This window comes from Sparassis crispa, assembly GCF_003851025.1.
Source record: "Sparassis crispa DNA, contig_000000F, whole genome shotgun sequence".
NCBI classification, from domain to species: domain Eukaryota; kingdom Fungi; phylum Basidiomycota; class Agaricomycetes; order Polyporales; family Sparassidaceae; genus Sparassis; species Sparassis crispa.
Window position 1 is genome coordinate 419267 of NW_020939747.1, and position 18886 is coordinate 438152.

At 53.3% G+C, this 18886-nt stretch overlaps 7 protein-coding genes across 7 annotated transcripts; 2 read left to right on the forward strand and 5 right to left on the reverse strand.

The window, feature by feature from the left end:
• Positions 1-272: 272 nt before the first annotated feature.
• Positions 273-1667, forward strand: SCP_0101350 (hypothetical protein; the record flags this gene model as incomplete). Its single annotated transcript, XM_027752374.1, has 7 exons — positions 273-599; positions 664-727; positions 784-984; positions 1037-1178; positions 1234-1369; positions 1427-1576; positions 1644-1667. The coding sequence occupies 7 exons, from the start codon at positions 273-275 to the stop codon at positions 1665-1667; spliced, it is 1044 nt and encodes a 347-aa protein (XP_027608175.1).
• A 977-nt stretch (positions 1668-2644) lies between these two features.
• On the reverse strand, positions 2645-4417 carry SCP_0101360 (hypothetical protein; the record flags this gene model as incomplete). Its single annotated transcript, XM_027752375.1, has 1 exon — positions 2645-4417. The coding sequence occupies one exon, from the start codon at positions 4415-4417 to the stop codon at positions 2645-2647; it is 1773 nt and encodes a 590-aa protein (XP_027608176.1).
• Positions 4418-4993: 576 nt separating this feature from the next.
• On the reverse strand, positions 4994-5545 carry SCP_0101370 (Ubiquitin-60S ribosomal protein; the record flags this gene model as incomplete). Its single annotated transcript, XM_027752376.1, has 4 exons — positions 4994-5012; positions 5074-5226; positions 5282-5392; positions 5442-5545. 4 exons carry the CDS (start codon positions 5543-5545, stop codon positions 4994-4996), a joined length of 387 nt encoding a protein of 128 aa, XP_027608177.1.
• A 1450-nt stretch (positions 5546-6995) lies between these two features.
• Positions 6996-8959, forward strand: SCP_0101380 (hypothetical protein; the record flags this gene model as incomplete). The annotated part of the gene is made up of 10 exons (XM_027752377.1): positions 6996-7049; positions 7105-7151; positions 7215-7370; positions 7424-7726; positions 7793-7831; positions 7889-7961; positions 8014-8019; positions 8077-8138; positions 8196-8296; positions 8358-8959. The coding sequence occupies 10 exons, from the start codon at positions 6996-6998 to the stop codon at positions 8957-8959; spliced, it is 1443 nt and encodes a 480-aa protein (XP_027608178.1).
• A 224-nt stretch (positions 8960-9183) lies between these two features.
• Positions 9184-11090, reverse strand: SCP_0101390 (hypothetical protein; the record flags this gene model as incomplete). Its single annotated transcript, XM_027752378.1, has 7 exons — positions 9184-9478; positions 9541-9652; positions 9704-10026; positions 10076-10488; positions 10543-10946; positions 10996-11035; positions 11088-11090. 7 exons carry the CDS (start codon positions 11088-11090, stop codon positions 9184-9186), a joined length of 1590 nt encoding a protein of 529 aa, XP_027608179.1.
• Positions 11091-11532: 442 nt separating this feature from the next.
• SCP_0101400 (hypothetical protein) lies at positions 11533-13019 on the reverse strand (the record flags this gene model as incomplete). The annotated part of the gene is made up of 4 exons (XM_027752379.1): positions 11533-11666; positions 11721-12608; positions 12669-12925; positions 12991-13019. The coding sequence occupies 4 exons, from the start codon at positions 13017-13019 to the stop codon at positions 11533-11535; spliced, it is 1308 nt and encodes a 435-aa protein (XP_027608180.1).
• A 3682-nt stretch (positions 13020-16701) lies between these two features.
• Positions 16702-18536, reverse strand: SCP_0101410 (Putative voltage-gated potassium channel subunit; the record flags this gene model as incomplete). The annotated part of the gene is made up of 14 exons (XM_027752380.1): positions 16702-16755; positions 16818-17011; positions 17071-17203; positions 17262-17334; positions 17388-17423; positions 17476-17530; positions 17591-17645; positions 17702-17754; positions 17816-17901; positions 17960-18073; positions 18130-18177; positions 18237-18274; positions 18327-18367; positions 18440-18536. 14 exons carry the CDS (start codon positions 18534-18536, stop codon positions 16702-16704), a joined length of 1077 nt encoding a protein of 358 aa, XP_027608181.1.
• Positions 18537-18886: the final 350 nt, after the last annotated feature.

Below are 18886 nucleotides of genomic sequence, written 5' to 3' on the forward strand. Positions count from 1 at the left end.
GTATCCAAAAAAATGTGTAGAATGTTCAGTCATCGTCCCAAGATCTTACTTACAGGCCCCGAGTACCAGTGTGAACGGGGCCGTCTGAGGTATACATTCGTCACTAAATATCCCGACAGACCGGAGGTGCAGGGGTCCTTCCAATAGATTACTGTGTATCTGCTCCAAATCTGCTTCGAAGAACAGACGGGCCTCCCCACGCCAACATATTATAAAAGAGGTGTGAGCATATTGCTTGCAGTCTTCTTCCTACCCTCCAACATCCGCCAGATATGTCCGTCCCCATTCCTTTCTCGCGCCCAGCGACCCCGGGCCCGCAGTTGCTGAACATCGGCTGGTGTGGCCTTGGATCCATGGGCTTCCACATGGCGCGCAACCTGGCCAAATATCGTGGGTCACTGCCCAGTACGTCCCCGCTGCTGGTGTACAACCGCTCGGCGAGTAAGTCCCAGGAGCTGCAGAAGCTTCTGGGCGCGAGTAAGGTGGAAATTGCCGAGTCGCCTGAGCAGCTCGTGCTCGAGTGCGACATCGTGATCACCATTCTCGCGACGGACGCCGTTGTCAAGACCATATACGAGCAGTTCGCCGCGGCTCTCCAGGTGCGTGTTCTGGATGGTGTGCGTGTGCGGGGAAATCTGAACGCTGGACCTGTTCGCGTTATAGAAATCTCCGCCGACGAAGAACAAGATCGTCGTGGACATGAGCACGATCTATCCGGCCGTCGCAGGTGCGTGTCTGGCCGTCGTATTACTCCGTGCATCGCTCGCCGACTCGTCGCTGCAGGCGAACTGGATAGTCTTATCTCAAGCATCCCACTCACGCACTTCGTCACCTGCCCCGTGTTTGGTGCGCCCGCCGCGGCCGATCGCGCACAGCTGGTCTGCATTCTAGCGGGCGACTACCGGTCGAAGAAGGAGGTCGCTCACCTGCTCGTGCCCGCGGTGGGCAAGAAGGCGATGGACTTAGGCGGCAACATCGAGAAAGGTACTTGCCAGTGTGACATTCCTACATATTCAGCGTTCACATTTACTTCCAGCACCCACGTTTAAGCTGATCGGTAACTCGATGATCCTGGGCACACTCGAAATACTTGCGGAAGCATTTACGCTCGCCGACAAGGCGGGCATCGGCTCGGGCACTGCGTACGAGTTCGTCAAGGACATGTTCCCTGCTCCTTCGTACGTTGGAGGTACGATTGTCCTCTTATTAGACGAATATAAATTGTATCCACAGATGGATCAACTACGGCAACCGGATGATGAACGACGACTTTGACGGCTCGACCGGCTTCGCAGTCGACGGCGGCCTCAAGGACGCGGTTCACATCACGCGGTTGGCGACGGAGCTCAACTCGCCAATGCCTGCTGTTGTGAGTTCAGATCTTTGTAATGGGCTCCATAGAGTGCTGACGTGTTCTCTACGGTAGGACGCCGCCCGCCGCCATCTTCTGACCGCTCGTGCCCAGCAGTCTGCACAGGCGCTCCGCGGCGAATCGACATTTGAACTCCTTGACTGGAGTTCGCTCATTGCCGGTCCCCGTGTCGGTGCAGGCTTGGAGCCGTTCGATAGCGGCAAGGTACGGTGGTTCTCTGATTACCCAGTGCACTTAGATTCGAGGCTCTCTAACTTGACCTTTCATTTAGAACACGAAGGTCGTCAAGGAGTGAACCGCTCTAGAAGTATGAACGAATATACGGATTTAAATCACTTGAGAGACCCGAAGTAATATTCTTTTGTTGTACTATCGCTTGCGGTGTTACTGTAACTAGTAGGTCACCAATGTATACGTAGTATTACGGACTTCCTGGCGAATGGTCAGTAACCTCGCCAAGTAAGAACGAGTACAGCTGCCTATGCACTCATCTCGTGTACACGACGCTCTCATCGCAGATCTGTTGATCTGAGTCGGCAGTGATCGGAGGAGGAGGAGGAGGAGGAATATTCCTGGGAACTGTGAATGATTAACACCTTGGTACTCGTCGACCCAAAGCGCAACGCGAGCAGCATCTGCTGCCTTGGAGTGCGCATGCACGTCGAGACCGTGGCCATCCTTGTGGTGCTTGCACAGGACGCATAACTCCTTTTTTCCCGAGGAAATAACTTGGAAAAATGCGTGGAAATCAACAAAGTTATACTGCGGGAAAAACATGAGGAAAAAACGTGTAAAAGAACAAAGCATTTCCGCAGTTTTTCCACTGGAAATAAGTTGGTCGCCAAATATGGTAGTTTTGTCCGGGTTTTGGCATGTCCTGGCATGTCCAGTTGCCTGATATGGTAGGCAACTTATTTCCAAGGGAAAAACTGTGAGAATGTTTTGTTCTTTTCTCACTTTTTTCTCGAGGTTTTTCCTCTGAAAATATATTATTGATTTCCATGCTTTTTGCCAGGTTATTTCCAATGGATAAAAGTGGTAATGCTTCCTGTGTTGCGGCCCTTGTGATCCTCACAACTACACTTGCCAAATACGGAAACACGTGGATACCAGACAGGTGTTTACATCTGCGGGCGGTATGTATAATCTACAGAACCAACATATTCAAAGATCACTTTAATGTAGAGATGTGGAAGCACGAGGCTAATATACCTTTAGTAACCTCAATCATGAAAAGAAAAATCGCAGGTTGTATGGTAATCATCCCTTTGCTCATGCGCAAACGCGCCTAGTTGCAACCCGGGTCTCGTTCCTTGTCATCCCCTGCCCATTATGTACTGTGCCATCGCGGTTCTCCTTCCCACTGTTCTTCACCTTCATCGGCAGGTTCGTACGCCGCACAGGTGGTCGAGACAATTGCGGGTTCAACTTAGTAGGACGTAAAGGCCCGCGCACAGGACCAGAGGAAGGAGGTACACAAGGGCGCTGCGGGGACGCGCGCCGCTTGAAGTCGGCTGAAATGCTGGATAGAAATGTAGCGGACTTGTAACAACCAGAAGAGCGCCCAGAAGGAGGAGAGGGAGTCTGAGGAGATGGCGGAACGGGACGAACTGTCACGGAGGTAGTGACAGGGGTGGAAGCCAAAGCAGATCGCGCAGGAGCATGGATCGATGAAGGCAGCTCTCTAGAATACGGAGAAGACAAGGTGCTAGCTACAGGAGCGTGGATCGATGCACCAAGGCCGCTCGCAGAAAAACGGTTGGCGTTGAAGGGTGCGTGCATTGACGAAGAGATGCCCCGCGTAGCACTGTCGTACAGCTGGTCCAAGTAAGCGTCTGCAATGTCGAGCAAGAAGTTCTCACCACCCGTTCGGATGAGGGTGTTGGTCGAAGTGCTAGGCTTGCCTGCAGTCTGGCGCATCGTCGCAGCCTCCGATGAAGTGTTGGTCGAGACTGAGGCCGGTTGGTCCTTCTCAACAGTGAAAGAAGCGTGCTCGAGGACATAAGTAGACGGTGCAGACAAGCCCTCCAAAGTCGACTGTTCGCCGAGAGTGGTAGACAGTAGACGAATAGAGGCAGCGATCCCTGGAGTACCAGTGTGCTTGCAGGCGTGCACCAGCTTTGTTTCGCCAAAGCGCTCGGTCAGCTCTTTCCCCTCCTTCGAAGACGTCTTCGGGAGCTCGTCACGAGCGATGCTGCTCTTCGGGGCATGAATTGACCAGCAGATGCTCCTTTGGAAAAGACAATCACCAGGGATGCTGGGCCGATCGGACAACGAAAAACAGGAAAACTTTTTTGTGACGATGTCAACATCCACCACAGCGACCTCGCCATCTGCGGGAGCGCTCGCAGGCGCGGACGCCTCAGCCGCAAAATCGGCCTTTGTCTCCGCAGGCATTTTGGCGGTCATTCCGTGAAGATCGTCGGTAATGGCAGAGATGGAGGATGGCGTGTAGATGGGATGTCCAAGAGAGGAGGGGTACGAGCGATTCTGAGACGCGGAAGGCGCGTGGATAGACGCCGAGGTTCCGGAGGACCGACCGTGCCCGTACAGCTTGCCGAAGTACTGTTCCACGAAGTCCACCTCGGCACCAGAGGGAGCGCCCTTCGTCGCGGAACCAGCAGGGGCCAGTGGATTGTGGGGCTTGGATTTCTTAAGCTCCTTGGCGCTGGACGGCGCTGTTGCATTCACCGCACGCTTAGAATCGGGAGCATGAATGGACGCGCGGATACCGCATGAAGCAGGAGAACGTGTAGCTGCAGAGGAAGTGCACGAAAGAGCGAGTGCATTGAGCGGATCTGGCGCGCTGGCCTTGCCGGTGCGGCCGACAGGGACAGCCGCCAACGTGATGGGGATCACTATGGTCGACGCCGTGGTACTTAAAATACTGTCTGCGACGCGCGAAGAGACGAGATCAACCGGGACCGGGACCGTATGGCTTGCAGACGACAATTCCACGGACAAGATCACTGCGAGGTCGTCCAGCGAGATATCGTCGGCATAGTCAATTAGCTCAATGGGAAGAGCACCCATGAACATGCTCATAACGAGTGATAGGCGGTTGGAGACTTGAAGGTAGACGATCAGATAACGGGCAGTCGATGGTGGTAGGTGAACACCATGAAGGCTGGTAATTGCAACATCCCTCCACAGATGTCAGCCTGCGGGGCTTAGCACGCTTGCAGATTGGCGGTAAACCGATCAAAAACTTATGTCTCTCGTCCAGATTTGAATGAGACATCGAGGAAACTGCGACTCCGAGTAACGCTTAACGTAATCCAGAGCAAAGGCCCAAGGATAGCACATTAGACGCACCTCTATGGGAACCAGCATCCAGAAGCAAGATCACTATCGTCGTCATCTATAAATCAAGCCTATGCATCACGCATGACATAGCCACGTCTCATTTCCTGCAACATACTTTGAGTCAAAACGACAATACTTACAAGGCTAGGTTTGACTACCTTGCAGCTGCAGAGCGGCCTTCAAGGATTTCAGTAACGTTCAGATCGCACCAGCATGGAAACTTATACGTTGCATATGGCTCTGTACGTGATACATATAGGAAGCTCTCCCGAACCAACAGAACATGGTTCCAACACAAGCAAGAAGCAAAAACCACTACTTCAGCTTCTTCTTGCTATAGACCCATATAACATGCATCAGAAACCCTAACATACGAAGCGTAGAATGAAGCTTACGGGCGGAGCTGTGAAGAGTGACCACACCCCCGCTTGCGGCAGTTCGTGGCACGAGGAGGAAGGCGGGCGTAACACTTGCGGCAGATTTGCTTGTCGCAGTTGTACTTTGAGGCGAGTACCTTGAGCGAGGGCTCAATGATACCACCACGGAGACTACAATGCAACACTTAGTCAGAAGCGTTCATACATGCAAATTCGCGGCACATACCGGAGGACCAAGTGAAGAGTTGACTCCTTCTGGATGTTGTAGTCGCTCAAGGTGCGGCCATCCTCCAGCTGCTTGCCGGCGAAGATGAGGCGCTGCTGGTCTGGTGGAATGCTAAACAGATATCAGGTAAACACATCCCTTAATTCACGACCGCACGCACCCCTCCTTGTCCTGGATCTTGGCCTTGACATTGTCGATGGTGTCGGAAGACTCCACCTCGAGGGTGATCGTCTTCCCGGTGAGGGTCTTGACGAAGATCTGCATCTTCGAGCAGTCGTTAGCGTGTACGAATCAGAGGTGGAAAGTGCCAGTCGCATACAGCCTGGGAAAAGACTGTACAGTAGCGGCTGACGTTAGGGCAGGCAAAGTCGCGCTCACGTGAGCTCAGGATTTTCTTCGTCTCTGAGTCTGAGACCAACCTCTTCTTGTCTCCCGTCTGTTCTCCTTTGCAAAATCGGTGGTGTATCTGTGTAATGCTCATCTTGTCTGTGGTGTATGCGTCAACTTTCATGGCGATCTACACAATCAATGCAAGCTTTTTTGATGACTGAAGAGGCTATCTATGTCTCGGATTCTGACGCCGTTCTCTTGTCTTGGCGCCAATTGCAGCGAGCGGCGAGCGGATGTCTGATAACGCCCTGATAATCTCTGATAGACTTCAATGGAGTAACATTTGCATGCTTTTTGAAGTGGTGCACCAAGCGTGGGGCCGCTGGGGATATCCAGTGAGTATGGTATCCTCTCCACCTTTCTCTGATGAGAACTATTCGTATTAACTCAGCTCACTTCGATGCCCTATACATACGGGTCATGAGAAGAATGCGTTATCTTGACTGAACATTCTGCCGTCGCCGTCATTTATTTATATCTAACCTATTTCCTATAGACATCCTCGTGTCATGGCCTCCTGGGAACCATGTTACTTCTACGCCGCTATCGTCTACACTGCACTTGTTGCCCATGGGTTAGTATGAATGCAGGTGAGTTGTCTTCGCAGTTGTACTTTTTATGATGTAAAACTTCTGCAAATCATCGACGTGCTTGCACTATGGGTGTGTTTCCTTTCGGAACCATTCAAGTCTCTGAGCCCTTCGTCTCCACATTCGCAGTCTTGCGTGCGAAGTGCTAATCTTCGTTTGAATCCTTCTAGGCGCCAGAAGCTACTGAAGCAATTGGTAACAGTATTCGCTGGTTCCGGAGCAGCCGCGCTGCTGCATATTACAATTGATTGTAGTCAGTCCTCTTCTCCCTGCATTCACGTAGTCCTCGATGTAGCCTAAGCCCGTCTCATGTGTACTTCTTGCATTGCAATCCTATACCGTGCTGTCTTGAGCATGTGTGCACGTTGTGGTTCCATTCCCGGGGCGCGGAGCCACGAAGCATCATGATCGCACTGTAAGCAGGGCTCGGCTCACTTCGTGCCACCATGGCGTTTTCCATGCCGATGAAGAGAGGTCCGCCGTACAATGCAGGCCCATCAACCTTTCTTTGTCTTACTCCTGAGTCGGAGGGGATTGTCGCTGGTTATTCCTCGGCCGATAGAGCTTCGTAAACGTCTGGACCTGTCCTCCTCACCGTATCTCGCTCGTGGTGCCAAATCGTCATTCAGCAGGCAGTCCTAGGGTGGCTGACTACACCAGACCGCTTCTGTCTGAGCGTTCTGTGAACCGTTTCCCTGGAATTGTGGATCAAGGACTCGTAGGACTCGTTCAAAATGTCGGATTTCAACCTGGCTGATCCTCGAGGATGGGAGTGCGACCTGCAGTCTGTTCGTCACTGTCGTCATGCTCCTGGACTGGAGGATGAACTCTCCTTCGAAACAGGTCTACTCTGCGTACATGGGTCACTTTCAGCTGCACAACGTCCCATGGTAAGCTTAATGGCTACGTAAATTTGAGTCGGTGGATAACTCGATGCACTCATGAAACATCAGGTATGAGCGGTCGTGGGGAATATTCTTTCAATCATTCGAGGCATTCCTCACTTTTGCCTGGCCAGTCATCACTGTCACGGACAGCTGGACTGGCAGAGCTCATATCGTTACTCGGATGACATCCGTGGGCGCTTTCATCAAGATGATCAAGACGAGGTGCGTATCGTGTCAGTCTAATCGGACAGGATCTTTTCTCAATGACAGAACAGGTTCGGCGAAACTCTTCCCTTGGTAGACAACATACTGCGCGTCAGCCCGTTCGAGACTGCCCAGAGGCACCTCCGCACGGTCTCCGACTATGCGACGTACAAGAAACTGCACGCGACGCTCCCCTCTGCGGTCCTTGCCGCGCTGAAAGTGCGCATACGCAACGGCGAGCCCAAGGGCGTCCGCGACCTCTGGGACGCGAAGGACAAAACATTCCTCGCCATCGACTTCGAGTGGTCCGAGCGGAACACGTCGTCTTGTCTGGAAGTTGGCTATGCTGCGGTCCGGTGTGGGCATCTTGATGCGTCAGTGTCTCTGTGCCATTTGTGCCGATGTCATGCGTTGAACCTATATATCCGGATGTCCTCTAGTGTCGGTACGTGGCCGCCTGACCCCGAACCAAATTACAGGTACGTTGGCTTTTTGAGATCGATCCGCCAATCTCTGACGTGATGCACACCCATCAGGCGTGGACACTACATCGTCGCCGAATATGTGGACAAGGTTCACAACAGGTACCGGCCTAACTTCCCTTGGGCGGTGCGTAGCTGAAGCGTCTATCGAGCTCGTGCTGCTGACTGTGTTTCACTAGTACGCGGTACGGGTCTTTGACGACCGATGATGATATTTGACATACTAACCAGAGTTTCGCTAGTTTGGTGAGAGCCAAGTAGTGCCAAAGGCTAAGTTACCTCAGTTGCTTCAAGCCGTGATCAGGTCTGGCTTTTCCTCTTTCAGGTAGTATTATCGTTCAACGCCTGCGCATGTCTGTAGCAGTCTCGCCAGCCCGGATTCGGAGACTCTGCCTAACACCCTCGTGCTCGTCGCACACGGGATCAGTGGAGATCTGCGCCGTCTGGAGGAGATGAAAATCAGTATGCCGTTCATTGTTTGCTACTCGCTGTCCCACCTTTTAATCTCTGTCCTTCCTATAAGAACTGCCGCACAACGTGCTCATCATCGACACCGCCGCGTACGAGCGCCGGCTCTTCACAACAGGGCACCGCGGGATAATGCAAGGCTCCTCGGGCAAGCCGCGCGAGCCAGGTTCGCTGCTGTCCCTCACGAACCTCCTCCAGTCGCTCGGCGTCGACGTGCAGTGCACGATGCACAACTCGGGGAACGACGCCTTCATGTGCCTGCTCGCGTTCCAACTGCTGCTCGATCCAGAGCACACAAAGATCCCCACACCGCGCAACGCAAACAGATCCGCGCTCGCAATGGCGCGCGGCATGAACAGGAGCCCGTCTATATTGCCCTCAATCGCGCTCATGCCTACACCTCCACTCGCGTACTCCCTCGGTGCCACGCCTCCGAGCTCGGTCGGCCACCAGTCTCCGCGCACGCCTGACGAGTACTTCGACCAGGACGTTTCCCCGCGCCCGATGGGGTATGCGCACGCGGTCTCGATGAACGGGCGCGGCTTGCAGCGGTTGAGCGCTCTGCCGCCAACGCGCCCGAGGAGGGCGAGCTCTGCGAACCCCTCACCGGACATTGTGGAACAGATGAACAACTTAGCCGTGAAGGACGGGGTGTGAGATTCGTTCTGTTGTAGGACGTTGTGTTTCTGCAGTAGCAGCACGTGCAGGATGGACGGACTTTTCTCTGTCGACTATGCGTTTCGGACATACCTGACAAATACGGCACATACCTTCAGGCTTTCCAATTTCCACGTTCCATACAGCTCAATTCCCAGCACTTTATCCTGCAATCATGATGCGTTCATCTACATATATACATAACAAATACCCACCATCGAGTTTTAAACGACCGTATAATTATCGACAGTGACAGTAGCATCCTCCGAATACACGACGTCCTCACCGTTGTCCACGCGCGCAACCGCCGCGAGGTGCACACCCGCCACGCTGCCCTCGCCGACGAAATGTACACGCACGGGGAAGAACGCGCCAGGGTCGTCGCCGCCAACGGTGAACTCGAGTGAGCCAGATCGCTCGTCAGCGTTCACGTGCGGGACCATCCAGTTCAGCGAGTGGCTGTTCGGATCGAGAGCCCAATCGCCGGCGTGCGAGGTGACCGTTGGGTATGAGCCGTCGCTGCGGAACGAGTGCGTGGTCCTAAGTATTAGCATGAATCAGGCAGCATCGGACGGGCGTACGGGAGGGGGATGGAGATGACCACGTCGTGCAAAGTGACGCCCTCAGTCTCGAGTTCGTATTCGATGTTCACTTCGCATGTGCCGTCATTGCCCGTCGTAGGCCAGCAGTTGACTGGTCGTCGGGACATCAGCCACATTCACCGGTAGAGATCGAGGTGCTCACTCGATAAAGGCAGGTAGGACTCGTCTTTGCCGGAGTATCGCCACCGCAGCACGGCGAGCGACTGCCCCACAGGAAACGAACGCGCGGGGTCCTTGAGGGCGACGACGCGTTCTCTGTTCGCGGCGAACTTTCCAACATTGGGATGCTGCTTGAACTGTAGCTCGGGCCCAAAGGACGATGGAGCCGGAGCGAGAGAGAGTTTGACGCGGGCCAGGGCGGGGTCGGTGATGTGGAGATTCATGTCGCCTGTAAGCTCCAGGTTGTTGAGACCGCCCTCGCGCATGAGCTCGAGATTGATCTGTTCTCGGATGATAACATGCACGCTAAGAACAGTGTCAAGAAAGCCGATCGTGTTGTTACCGGGACGCGTACCTCTCTGCATTGACAGCGGGCAAACTGCCTCGCTCGTTCTTCTGCACGATCGGCTCGGGTGTATTCGATTGTGCAGGCGTTCCGGGCGTCGACATGTCTTCCGAGAGTAAAGTCTCTCCTGCCAACGCGTCCATCAATTCCGACTGCTTCGTCTTTTTGCTCCCCAGCTTCATGCCGCTGCCCTTGAACGCTGGCGGGCGCAGCGTAGACGGCGCAGGGGATGCGGTGCGAATAGGCGAGGAAGCGGGGGCGTCGAATCGTTGCGGGACTGGAGAGTAGCCTGTCATGCCGCCGCTGAGGTATCCGCCTCCCGAGGGACCGCCTGCTGCGGTGCGCTTCTGCTGCTCCCGACGTTGCATTTCCAGCTGCTTTGCGCGGCGCTTGAGCTCCTCCTTCGCCTCCGCCTCTTTGTTCTATTTCACGCGGGTTCAAGTGAAAGTTAGGACAGTAGCGGGAATCAGACGCACCCTGGCGATGATCTCTTGGATCTTCTCCTCGTGACTCTCCATCTCGAGCACGTTCCGGACCTGCATTAGGTTGACCTGCTCGCGGTACCCGAGGCTGACGATCTCATCGAACGCGCCGAGGAGCTCGAACGCATTCTTCAGGATCTCGCGCTGCTCTGCGCTCCGGCACATGTCCGAGACGACGCGGGAGAAGAGGTGCAGCGTCTCGATGTCCTGCAAGATGTTGGACGCCTTGTTGGTGATGAGCAGTATGTAGAGATCCTCGAGCGGCTGGTATACGTAGCGCACGTCCGCAGTCTCGACGGACGTGTGCTGAGTGTTTGTCGGGATCAGCTTTGGGAAGGAGGCGAGGAGCGATTCGATGCGAGCTTTGCTCATGTCACGGAATTGCCGCGAGATGACAGCTGCAGCGATGTTGCGATGAACTGAACGAGAACTTGCCAAAGAACGTACCTTTGCCGCCTTTTGTGCATATTGAAGCAGCTAGGACAACCTGTTTGACGGCGTGAACTTGGATGAGCCAGACGAGCGAACATAACACGCACCATTATTTGCTACAAACACGATACCGTACAGCGTCCTAGTTATAAGCTCTTCGTCAGCATTCCCAGACACTCACAAACATTCTGGTTTCACGAAATGGACAAATGCGAAGAACTGACCAGATACTGTTCGTGGTGATCAGAGAAACTGAAAATCGAGTAATGCCTCCTGTCGTATACTCCGTTTTCTCCCAAAATTTCCAGGACAAAATTGGCGGGCTTCTGACTGAAGGAGGGATGAGACTCGGAAGTTTAGAACGATGGACTTGGCTGTAGCGCTCAGTTTGTTTAGTACGCGACGTGGATAGAAACCCTAACCTTCCATAACCCTAATCTTAGGTATGTCTACGATTGCAAAAAAATGGTTGTAAGGTCTTCCGTATTTTCGGGTTGGACCGTTTTTCCTCAATAACTTCAACAAGATATTATTTTACTGGTATCCAAAAATCTATGCATGATTGTACTGCAGTAATGTTTGTGTAATCCAAGCAAAAGCAGGGCCCAAAAACGTTCGAAACACACTCATCCACTCGGGTATGATGAGTACCGCACCACCCAGCCCTCTTCCACACCAGGCATCCGCTGCGACGAGTGCGGAGTCAGAGAAAACCATCAGAGAAACTGTGTGGCACTCACTTGTCATCTGCCCAAGACCCACAACAAACAGATAAGTCCACACCCGCCCCGCGAGGCCGCCTACGCGCCTTCCCGTCAGCTTCTTCCAGGCAGTCTCACACAAGACGCCGACACCCTGCAGCACGAAGAACAGCGTGACACGGCTGTCCGCGGTCTGCAGGCCAACTTCGTGGTATAGGCCCGAGGCAACGAAGACGCCTATGACGAGTCCGAGGTCGCCCGCAACCCACTGTCCCAGGAAACCGCCGAAGACCATAAACGTGCGTCGCAGAAGTTGGTGCCACCGCTTCGCCCACAGTTCGTGCAGTGACTGCGCCGCCCACGGGTTCTCCTGGATGGGCCGCCACTCTGAGGGTGGCTGGCCCAGCACGCCGACAAAGAGCAGGGTGAGCAAATCGTCCCCAGCTTCCAGCCCGGACATGACCATGATGCCCGCACACAGGTGCACAATCGTCGAGACCGTATAGCGCAAGGGGAGTGGGAGGTAAGGCAGGAATATTGACCCTCCAGAGACACTCCCCACCCCAGGCACCGATTCGACGACAGAGGTGCTCAGATCGAGGTACAGAAGGTTCAGCAGCAACGATGCCGCAGTGGCCCTAAGGAACGGCCCGCGCTCCCGGGGCCGCCGGCTCTGGGGCAGGTACGTGCCTTGCCCGAAGTCCCAGCCAATTCCGCGCACGGCGAGTGAGACTTCTAGCGCGTCAGAGAGCCACGGCGGAAGGCGGGCGAACGCGTCTGTGGGTTCATGCATGGCTTCGTTGTCAGGATCTGACTTCGGGAGAGGCTCGTTGATCCCACGGAGCCGCTTCTCCCCAACTTTGAACCTGCCATTCTGCGCGAACGCGAAGTCCAGCGCCTTCGATATGATCACTAGAGCGACCAATGCTGGAGCGTGCAACTTCAAGTTAGTAATCGTGAATCTGGGAAGCGAATAGGACGGCGCACTTCGGGCCCAATCGAGGATGAAGTATACCGGGTTCATGAGCTTGTACCCGTAGCTGCAGCGTAGAGTCAATCCAATCACAGTTGGCAGGAGAAGTAGTCTAATCAGATGTGTGTTCGCCCGGCGCACGAGGTATCCCATGAAGAGGAATGGGATGAAGTAGGCGAATGCATATGGAAGTGTACTCCACGACAACGGTTTCCGATCTTGTGACAGAGGAACAAACTCTCGGAATGCACGGTATGCGCCCTCATAGAGCCTGAGATCGTAGGGAGAACGTCAGTGAGAATATGACTTTGATACTGCGAGAATGAAGCTACTCACTCTGCGCTGAACGAGTAGCTCACTCCCATGTCCCGCTGACCTGCTCAGGTTACTGACAAATGTGGAATCCTCAGTAGATTATTTCTGTACTAGAAAAGAGCACTGTAATAGAAGGAGGCTTTTAGTTAGTATTGTAGGAAGATGGAAACACTGCCGTACATCCTCTCTGGTATATTGAGAGGCTCCGACGTCGCCGCTTGCCCCCCTCCTGATCTGGCCTTGTAGTATGGGAGACGTAGTAATAAGCTCTCGAGGAGCAAATAACCCTGGGACATTTGAGGAATGTGAAACTTACGTTGGACGTTGACTGCGTACTGTACAGTGTACATGGATTGATGATGCCGCGGACGAAACGTCTACGTGACCGCGGCGCTGAGCGCTACTTTGACAAGCACAATTGGAGGACCCCTGACAGGTGGAGAGAGCTGATGAATCGTCCGGACGAATTTTGGGAATTTTGAGACCTTATATATATGCCTGATCTCATCATAGAGACCCCTGGTGGCCGGCGGGGGCCGACCAGCGGCCGCTTCTCAGAAGCGCCCTGCCTTCAAATATACTTAGGGGGCGAAAGGCCTGATGCAGACTGCAGTCAGTAGGCCAAAAATTGGGCGAAGGTCTGATCTCATCCGCAGGCAAAAAATTCCAAATTTTGTCCGGATGTTTCGGGCCTAGAGAAAGAAACTTGACGTCCATACCTCTCTGCTGGATATATCTCTTGCGAACGAACACCCAGCACGCCGTTCGGCCTTATACCGACTTTTGAATAGATTCTTAATTCTACTAGTACCGAACAACGCCCTGCGACAAATCGATAGATAGAGTACCAGGAATTATACTTTGCGGATCCAATTTATCTGTCTTCAAGTGGTACCGGAAACCACAGGTTCAACCCAGCGTTGATCTTGGACCGCAACCGCGTTGGAAGGTTCGCAGCTACACGGCTGTGAAAATTCAGGCTTCGTCTTCCACCTACAAGCAAGGCCCAGCAAGAAGACGGGTTTCTTCTGTTCACAGTGGTCGCAATTGTGGACATCTATGTTCCATTTGTCCCACATAAAATCTTTATCATCGTCTCTGCTGCCTCATATGGATGTACAGGAGATGGGGAAGAACCCAAGTTAAGGCTTCCAGATGACGCCGTCACTACTAGAGACACTCGAAGTTGCTACGTGGGAATTGCCACAGCGGATACAAGGTCATCTTCCACTTGTCCGCTCTATAAACTCAATAGCGTGGTTGACCGTGTAATATAATGCAAGTCCTTCAACGCGCCATGTTTCGTGAGAAGGCCATAGGTTCGAAACGCCGATGGTGGTGGCAAGAGAGCGACCATAGCGGCTTCATCGAAATTGCCTGAAAGAAGTTGAGTGGTGCAGTGTCGTAAGATACCACTCACAGTATCAACAATGTCTCCGTGATTGCACGGATTCTTCTCTACCTCGTGTTGTATTCTACGGTGATACCACGGAGAGGTCCATTAAATTGTCTGCGCTTATTCTCCAGCGCTCCCACTTTTCTGGTCGTGCAGCGTCAGAAACTGAACACTGACGGCCGACTCGGCAGCAGGACTTGCTAGAGATGAAATGAGTTCCCTATGGCACGATGAAGCAAGAACAGAGTTGCAGAATTACGAAGTTCAGCCGGTGTTCTGTTGACGCGGCGCGTTCTTTGTCCCCATCCCAAAAGAAGGGAACTTCATACACCGGATTCCAATTCTCTGCCAATACCCCTTGCACACGCTGTTCGAACCTTGTCGGCTTGCGCCATGTATCATAGCTTCTGAGGGCGTAGGCCGTGTAACTGACTGTAGAATCACATGAGTTCGCGAGTCGCTGATCCAAACCTATGTCGCCACGTTCCGAGATGCGGGAACCATTTCCGGTTGGATCGTATTGACCCGTGATGATTGGCCAGTAGACATGAGTATAGGCGACCTGTGACAGGGGTCAGCAGGCCGCAAGAACGATTGACAAGCAAACGTTATAGCGCGGCAGAGTAATGTGGTACTTCACCAGATATGCTTGCCGCAGTCCGAATCCAAATATCTCACGCATAACGAGAGTCAGTGGAGCCGCGCAGCACTATCGGCGATGCTGTTTTGACGTGGCCGTTGATCTGGCGAAGAAACCAGCCACCATACCCATGGATGCGGTATAGGAAGCAGCGCAGTGTCTTTATCGTGACCTTAGACCGGGATGTTACCAAGCTTGGCGCTATACAACCATCAGGCACTTCTTACCCAGAAGCCTAGCGGTGGTGTCGTGGGTGTCACAGGTCGGATCCATCGCGACATCTGGCAGATACCAATCAATGCCATGACGAAAGGTATCAGACAGATCCACACCACGCAGATATCCTCCATCAAGGGACTCGCGGGAGAACGCCCCAGAAGCGTTAGCATAGCCAACGCGCAAGGCAATGTTTATCGTCGGAACGAATGAGATACGACCAGAAGAAGGATGACGAATCTCACCGCATCTTCTCCGCCGTGATGCTGTGGCAGTCTTCTGCTATCTCTGGACAATGTGAGAAAAGGCATTGGCTCCCCAGCCAGGCGTTCGGGCATCATGTCTGCATTAACTGGCGTCCTGAGGCAGCCAGCGGTACATGGCAAACCTAATTGTCGCAACACTCAGACCCTGGACACAACCACCATCATACCTCAGACACCGTAAACAACGGCTGTCTTCATGTTCGTGATCTTCTCTAGTATCCTGCTGCGTGAGCGTGAGCGCCGAATGAACAGGCCAATGACCTACGATGGTACAACAAAGGGTCGTACCGCGGCTGAGACCACGAATCGGGAATGAGGTCTGCTGAAGAGTCTCTTCCACAACGTGGGATGAGAGCGTGAAGGAACACCCTCCAAGTCCGTCTTCAATTCCTCACCATGAACTCTGCCCGTTAAATCGTAGGAGCAACGGGAGATGAAGATCTGACATTATGCTCGGCCCGATTTCACGTAGGAGCTCGACAGAAAGGATTGTATTGTAAATTATACCCGATCCGCAGAGTCGCCACCGGCCGACTGTTGAGGATATCTAATGGCTATTTTACCCGGAGCACAGCTGCAGTTTAAATATGAATACAGTCAGAACACAAATACTGACGCGACCGTCTCAAGAGACTTACTGTTGGATCGACAACGATCTGAGAGCAAGATTCAAGCTCGCCTGAAATGTCAGTGCTAAGCTGGACTACACTGGCAATGCACAGCACAAATTTGCGTTGCAAAGTTCTCACCATAACGTTTTTTTACAATTTTGGTAAGTACAGTGCGGCCGCAGGACGTTCGAACTCGTAATCGAGGTGAAGGCCGTACAGGCTAACGGGGTCCGACATCGCACTGTCACGCTAGCAGTGGGGAAGCGAGTTCTGCGGTAGGAAATTGGAACAGATCCTGCTATTCCCGGGAAAGTATGACTAGTACTTTCCTTCGACTTTGATCCCCGTTCAAAGTACTATAGCTATTTCAAACTTCGTACCCCCTTGCCCCCATGCACACTGCTGGCCCGCATCACGACCATCGCAATCGGATGTAAACCTCTTTTTGCTCAACGTATCTCCGAGGCGTTATAGCGCGAACTCAACCGCCATCGATCTATTGCAGTTCATGAGAACTCATTTTATGATACATATCTAGCCACTTCTACCCCAACACTTGGGCAAAGAACCCCACAACGATCGCCTCCTCTAAATCTAGACGTCTCAGTACTGCGTCTGTCTCCCAAACTTGTCCAACACCGGGCGACCCCATAAAGGCTACACCAAAAAAAATCAGCGACCGCGCGAAAAAATCACGCGCAGAAAACAACGCTACGCACCTCTTCAGCGGGCTTCGACTCCAAGATTGCTTCGATGCGGTCGAGCACCGCAGGGGTGAGCTTCGGGATGACCTGGATCGCCTTGAGGTTCTCCAGCACCTGCGCGGGCTTGGTCGCGCCAAGGATGACCGTGCTCGTGTTCGGGCTCACCGCCACCCACGCGAGCGCGAGTTGCGTCATCGTGCAGCCGAGCTCTGCACGCCGGTATCATCAGTCCGCTTCATGGAATGCAGGAATGTGGGAAAAGGCGCACCCTTCTCCGCGAGCTCAGTGAGCGCCTTGACTTTAGTGATCCGTCGCTGCGCCTCCTCGGGCTGGTTGAGGAACCACCCGTAGAACTCGCCATGCTTCGCGAACCGCGAGTCTGAGGGCACGCCGTTGTTGTACTGCAATACGAGTGCGTCAGTGGCTCTTACAGACTCGCTATCCCGTAAGAGTTCATACCTTGCCAGTAAGCATGCCGCCAGCGAGTGCGGACCAGATGGTCGTGCCGTATTGGTACTTCTCGAACAGAGGACTGCGAAATGATTATTAGAACAGTGCACACAGCTAATGTGAAGGTGTACTTACAGGTACTCCTTGTCTACACGCTCACGGTGGAACATGCTACAAAAAGTAACGGTGAGAAGAAGGCAGAACATCAAGGTGGCGTACGTACTGCTTCTCGGCCTGGTCAGCAATGGGAGCCACCAAACCAAGCTTGTCCGCAACGTCTAACAAATGCAAACGATGCTCAGATCTGCGTTGCACAACACAGCTAGAATGCTACGCACGCATTGCTTCCTCGACTTGGAACGCAGACCATTCCGAGGTAGCCCAGTAGAACGCCTGCATACGAGCACTTAGCTCGCGCGCTACAGAGGACTCAAGGTAGCGGAACATACCCAACCCTGGTCGATCACGAAGTTGAAGGCACGGACGACCTCCTCCATCGGAACTGCACGAGAGTCGCGTCATAATTACAGGGAAATCGGCAGGGCAAATCAGCTGCGACATACCGCTGGGGTCCGGACGATGTGCAAAGAGGACGTCAACATAGTCTAGCTGCAGACGCTGCAGCGATAATTTCGCGCCCTCAATGATGCTGCACAAAATACTCAGTTCTGCTCCCCCAAATGCTTGGATTTGGATTGCAGGCTTACTGTTTTCTCGACAGGCCCGTGTCGTTCGGGGAGTTCTTACGTGTGCCGAAGAAGATCTTGGTGGTGATGATCAGGTCCGTCCGTCTGAGACCAAGCTCCTTGATCACTCGACCCCTGTAGATATGCACATTCAATCCGACAAAAAGCGCTGGTCAGTACAATTGACGCACATTTCAACCTCCGAGTTTCCTGCACCGTATCCTTCAGCGGTGTCGAACCTGCCCGCATCGCATATTAGCTCCTGAGAGGAAATAAAAGTGCTATAGAAGATAGATACATGTTGACGCCGTTCTCGAATGCAACTTTCATGATATCCTGTGCGCTACCTCAGGATCCTCGAATTATTCCTGGCAGACGATCTGCGCACCTTGACGGGGTCACCAATAACGTCCTCACCGAGCGTGAGCCCTGTAAAAGAGAGTCATTGACACATTCATAAGCCCGGTAATCGAGAAGAGCTGCTGCAATGCAGATACGCACATCCACCGAACGAAAAAACGGGGACACGCAGGCCGCTGTTCCCGAGGCGTCGAAAGGGCATGCCCTTGTCCTCGTATTCCATTTTGACAACGGACATGTCTGCGATGTGCGTGTGTTCTGAATAGAGAGGGGCTGAAGGGTAAGTGGGGCGAGTACCTTCGGGAGAAATGCCTTTGCGCTGCTCGCTGAGAGATATAAAGCTGAGAAATCCCCGCCTTAGTCAGTGCCCTCTCCTTCGCTGGTGTATCAGCAGCGATCCGGCTCTTCGCGTTCCGACTCACTTCTTAATCGGTCATCATCTTGTGTCAGCGCCGCTCCCCACAAGTCAAAGAAAGAAGTCGCGAAGTGGGCGGATAGTAGTTCCGACGTTACTCCGGAGCCTTCAAAGTTCAGAGGTGACCGTTTGAGCTCCTAGACACCCTTCGGATCCTGCGTAGAAAATATTCA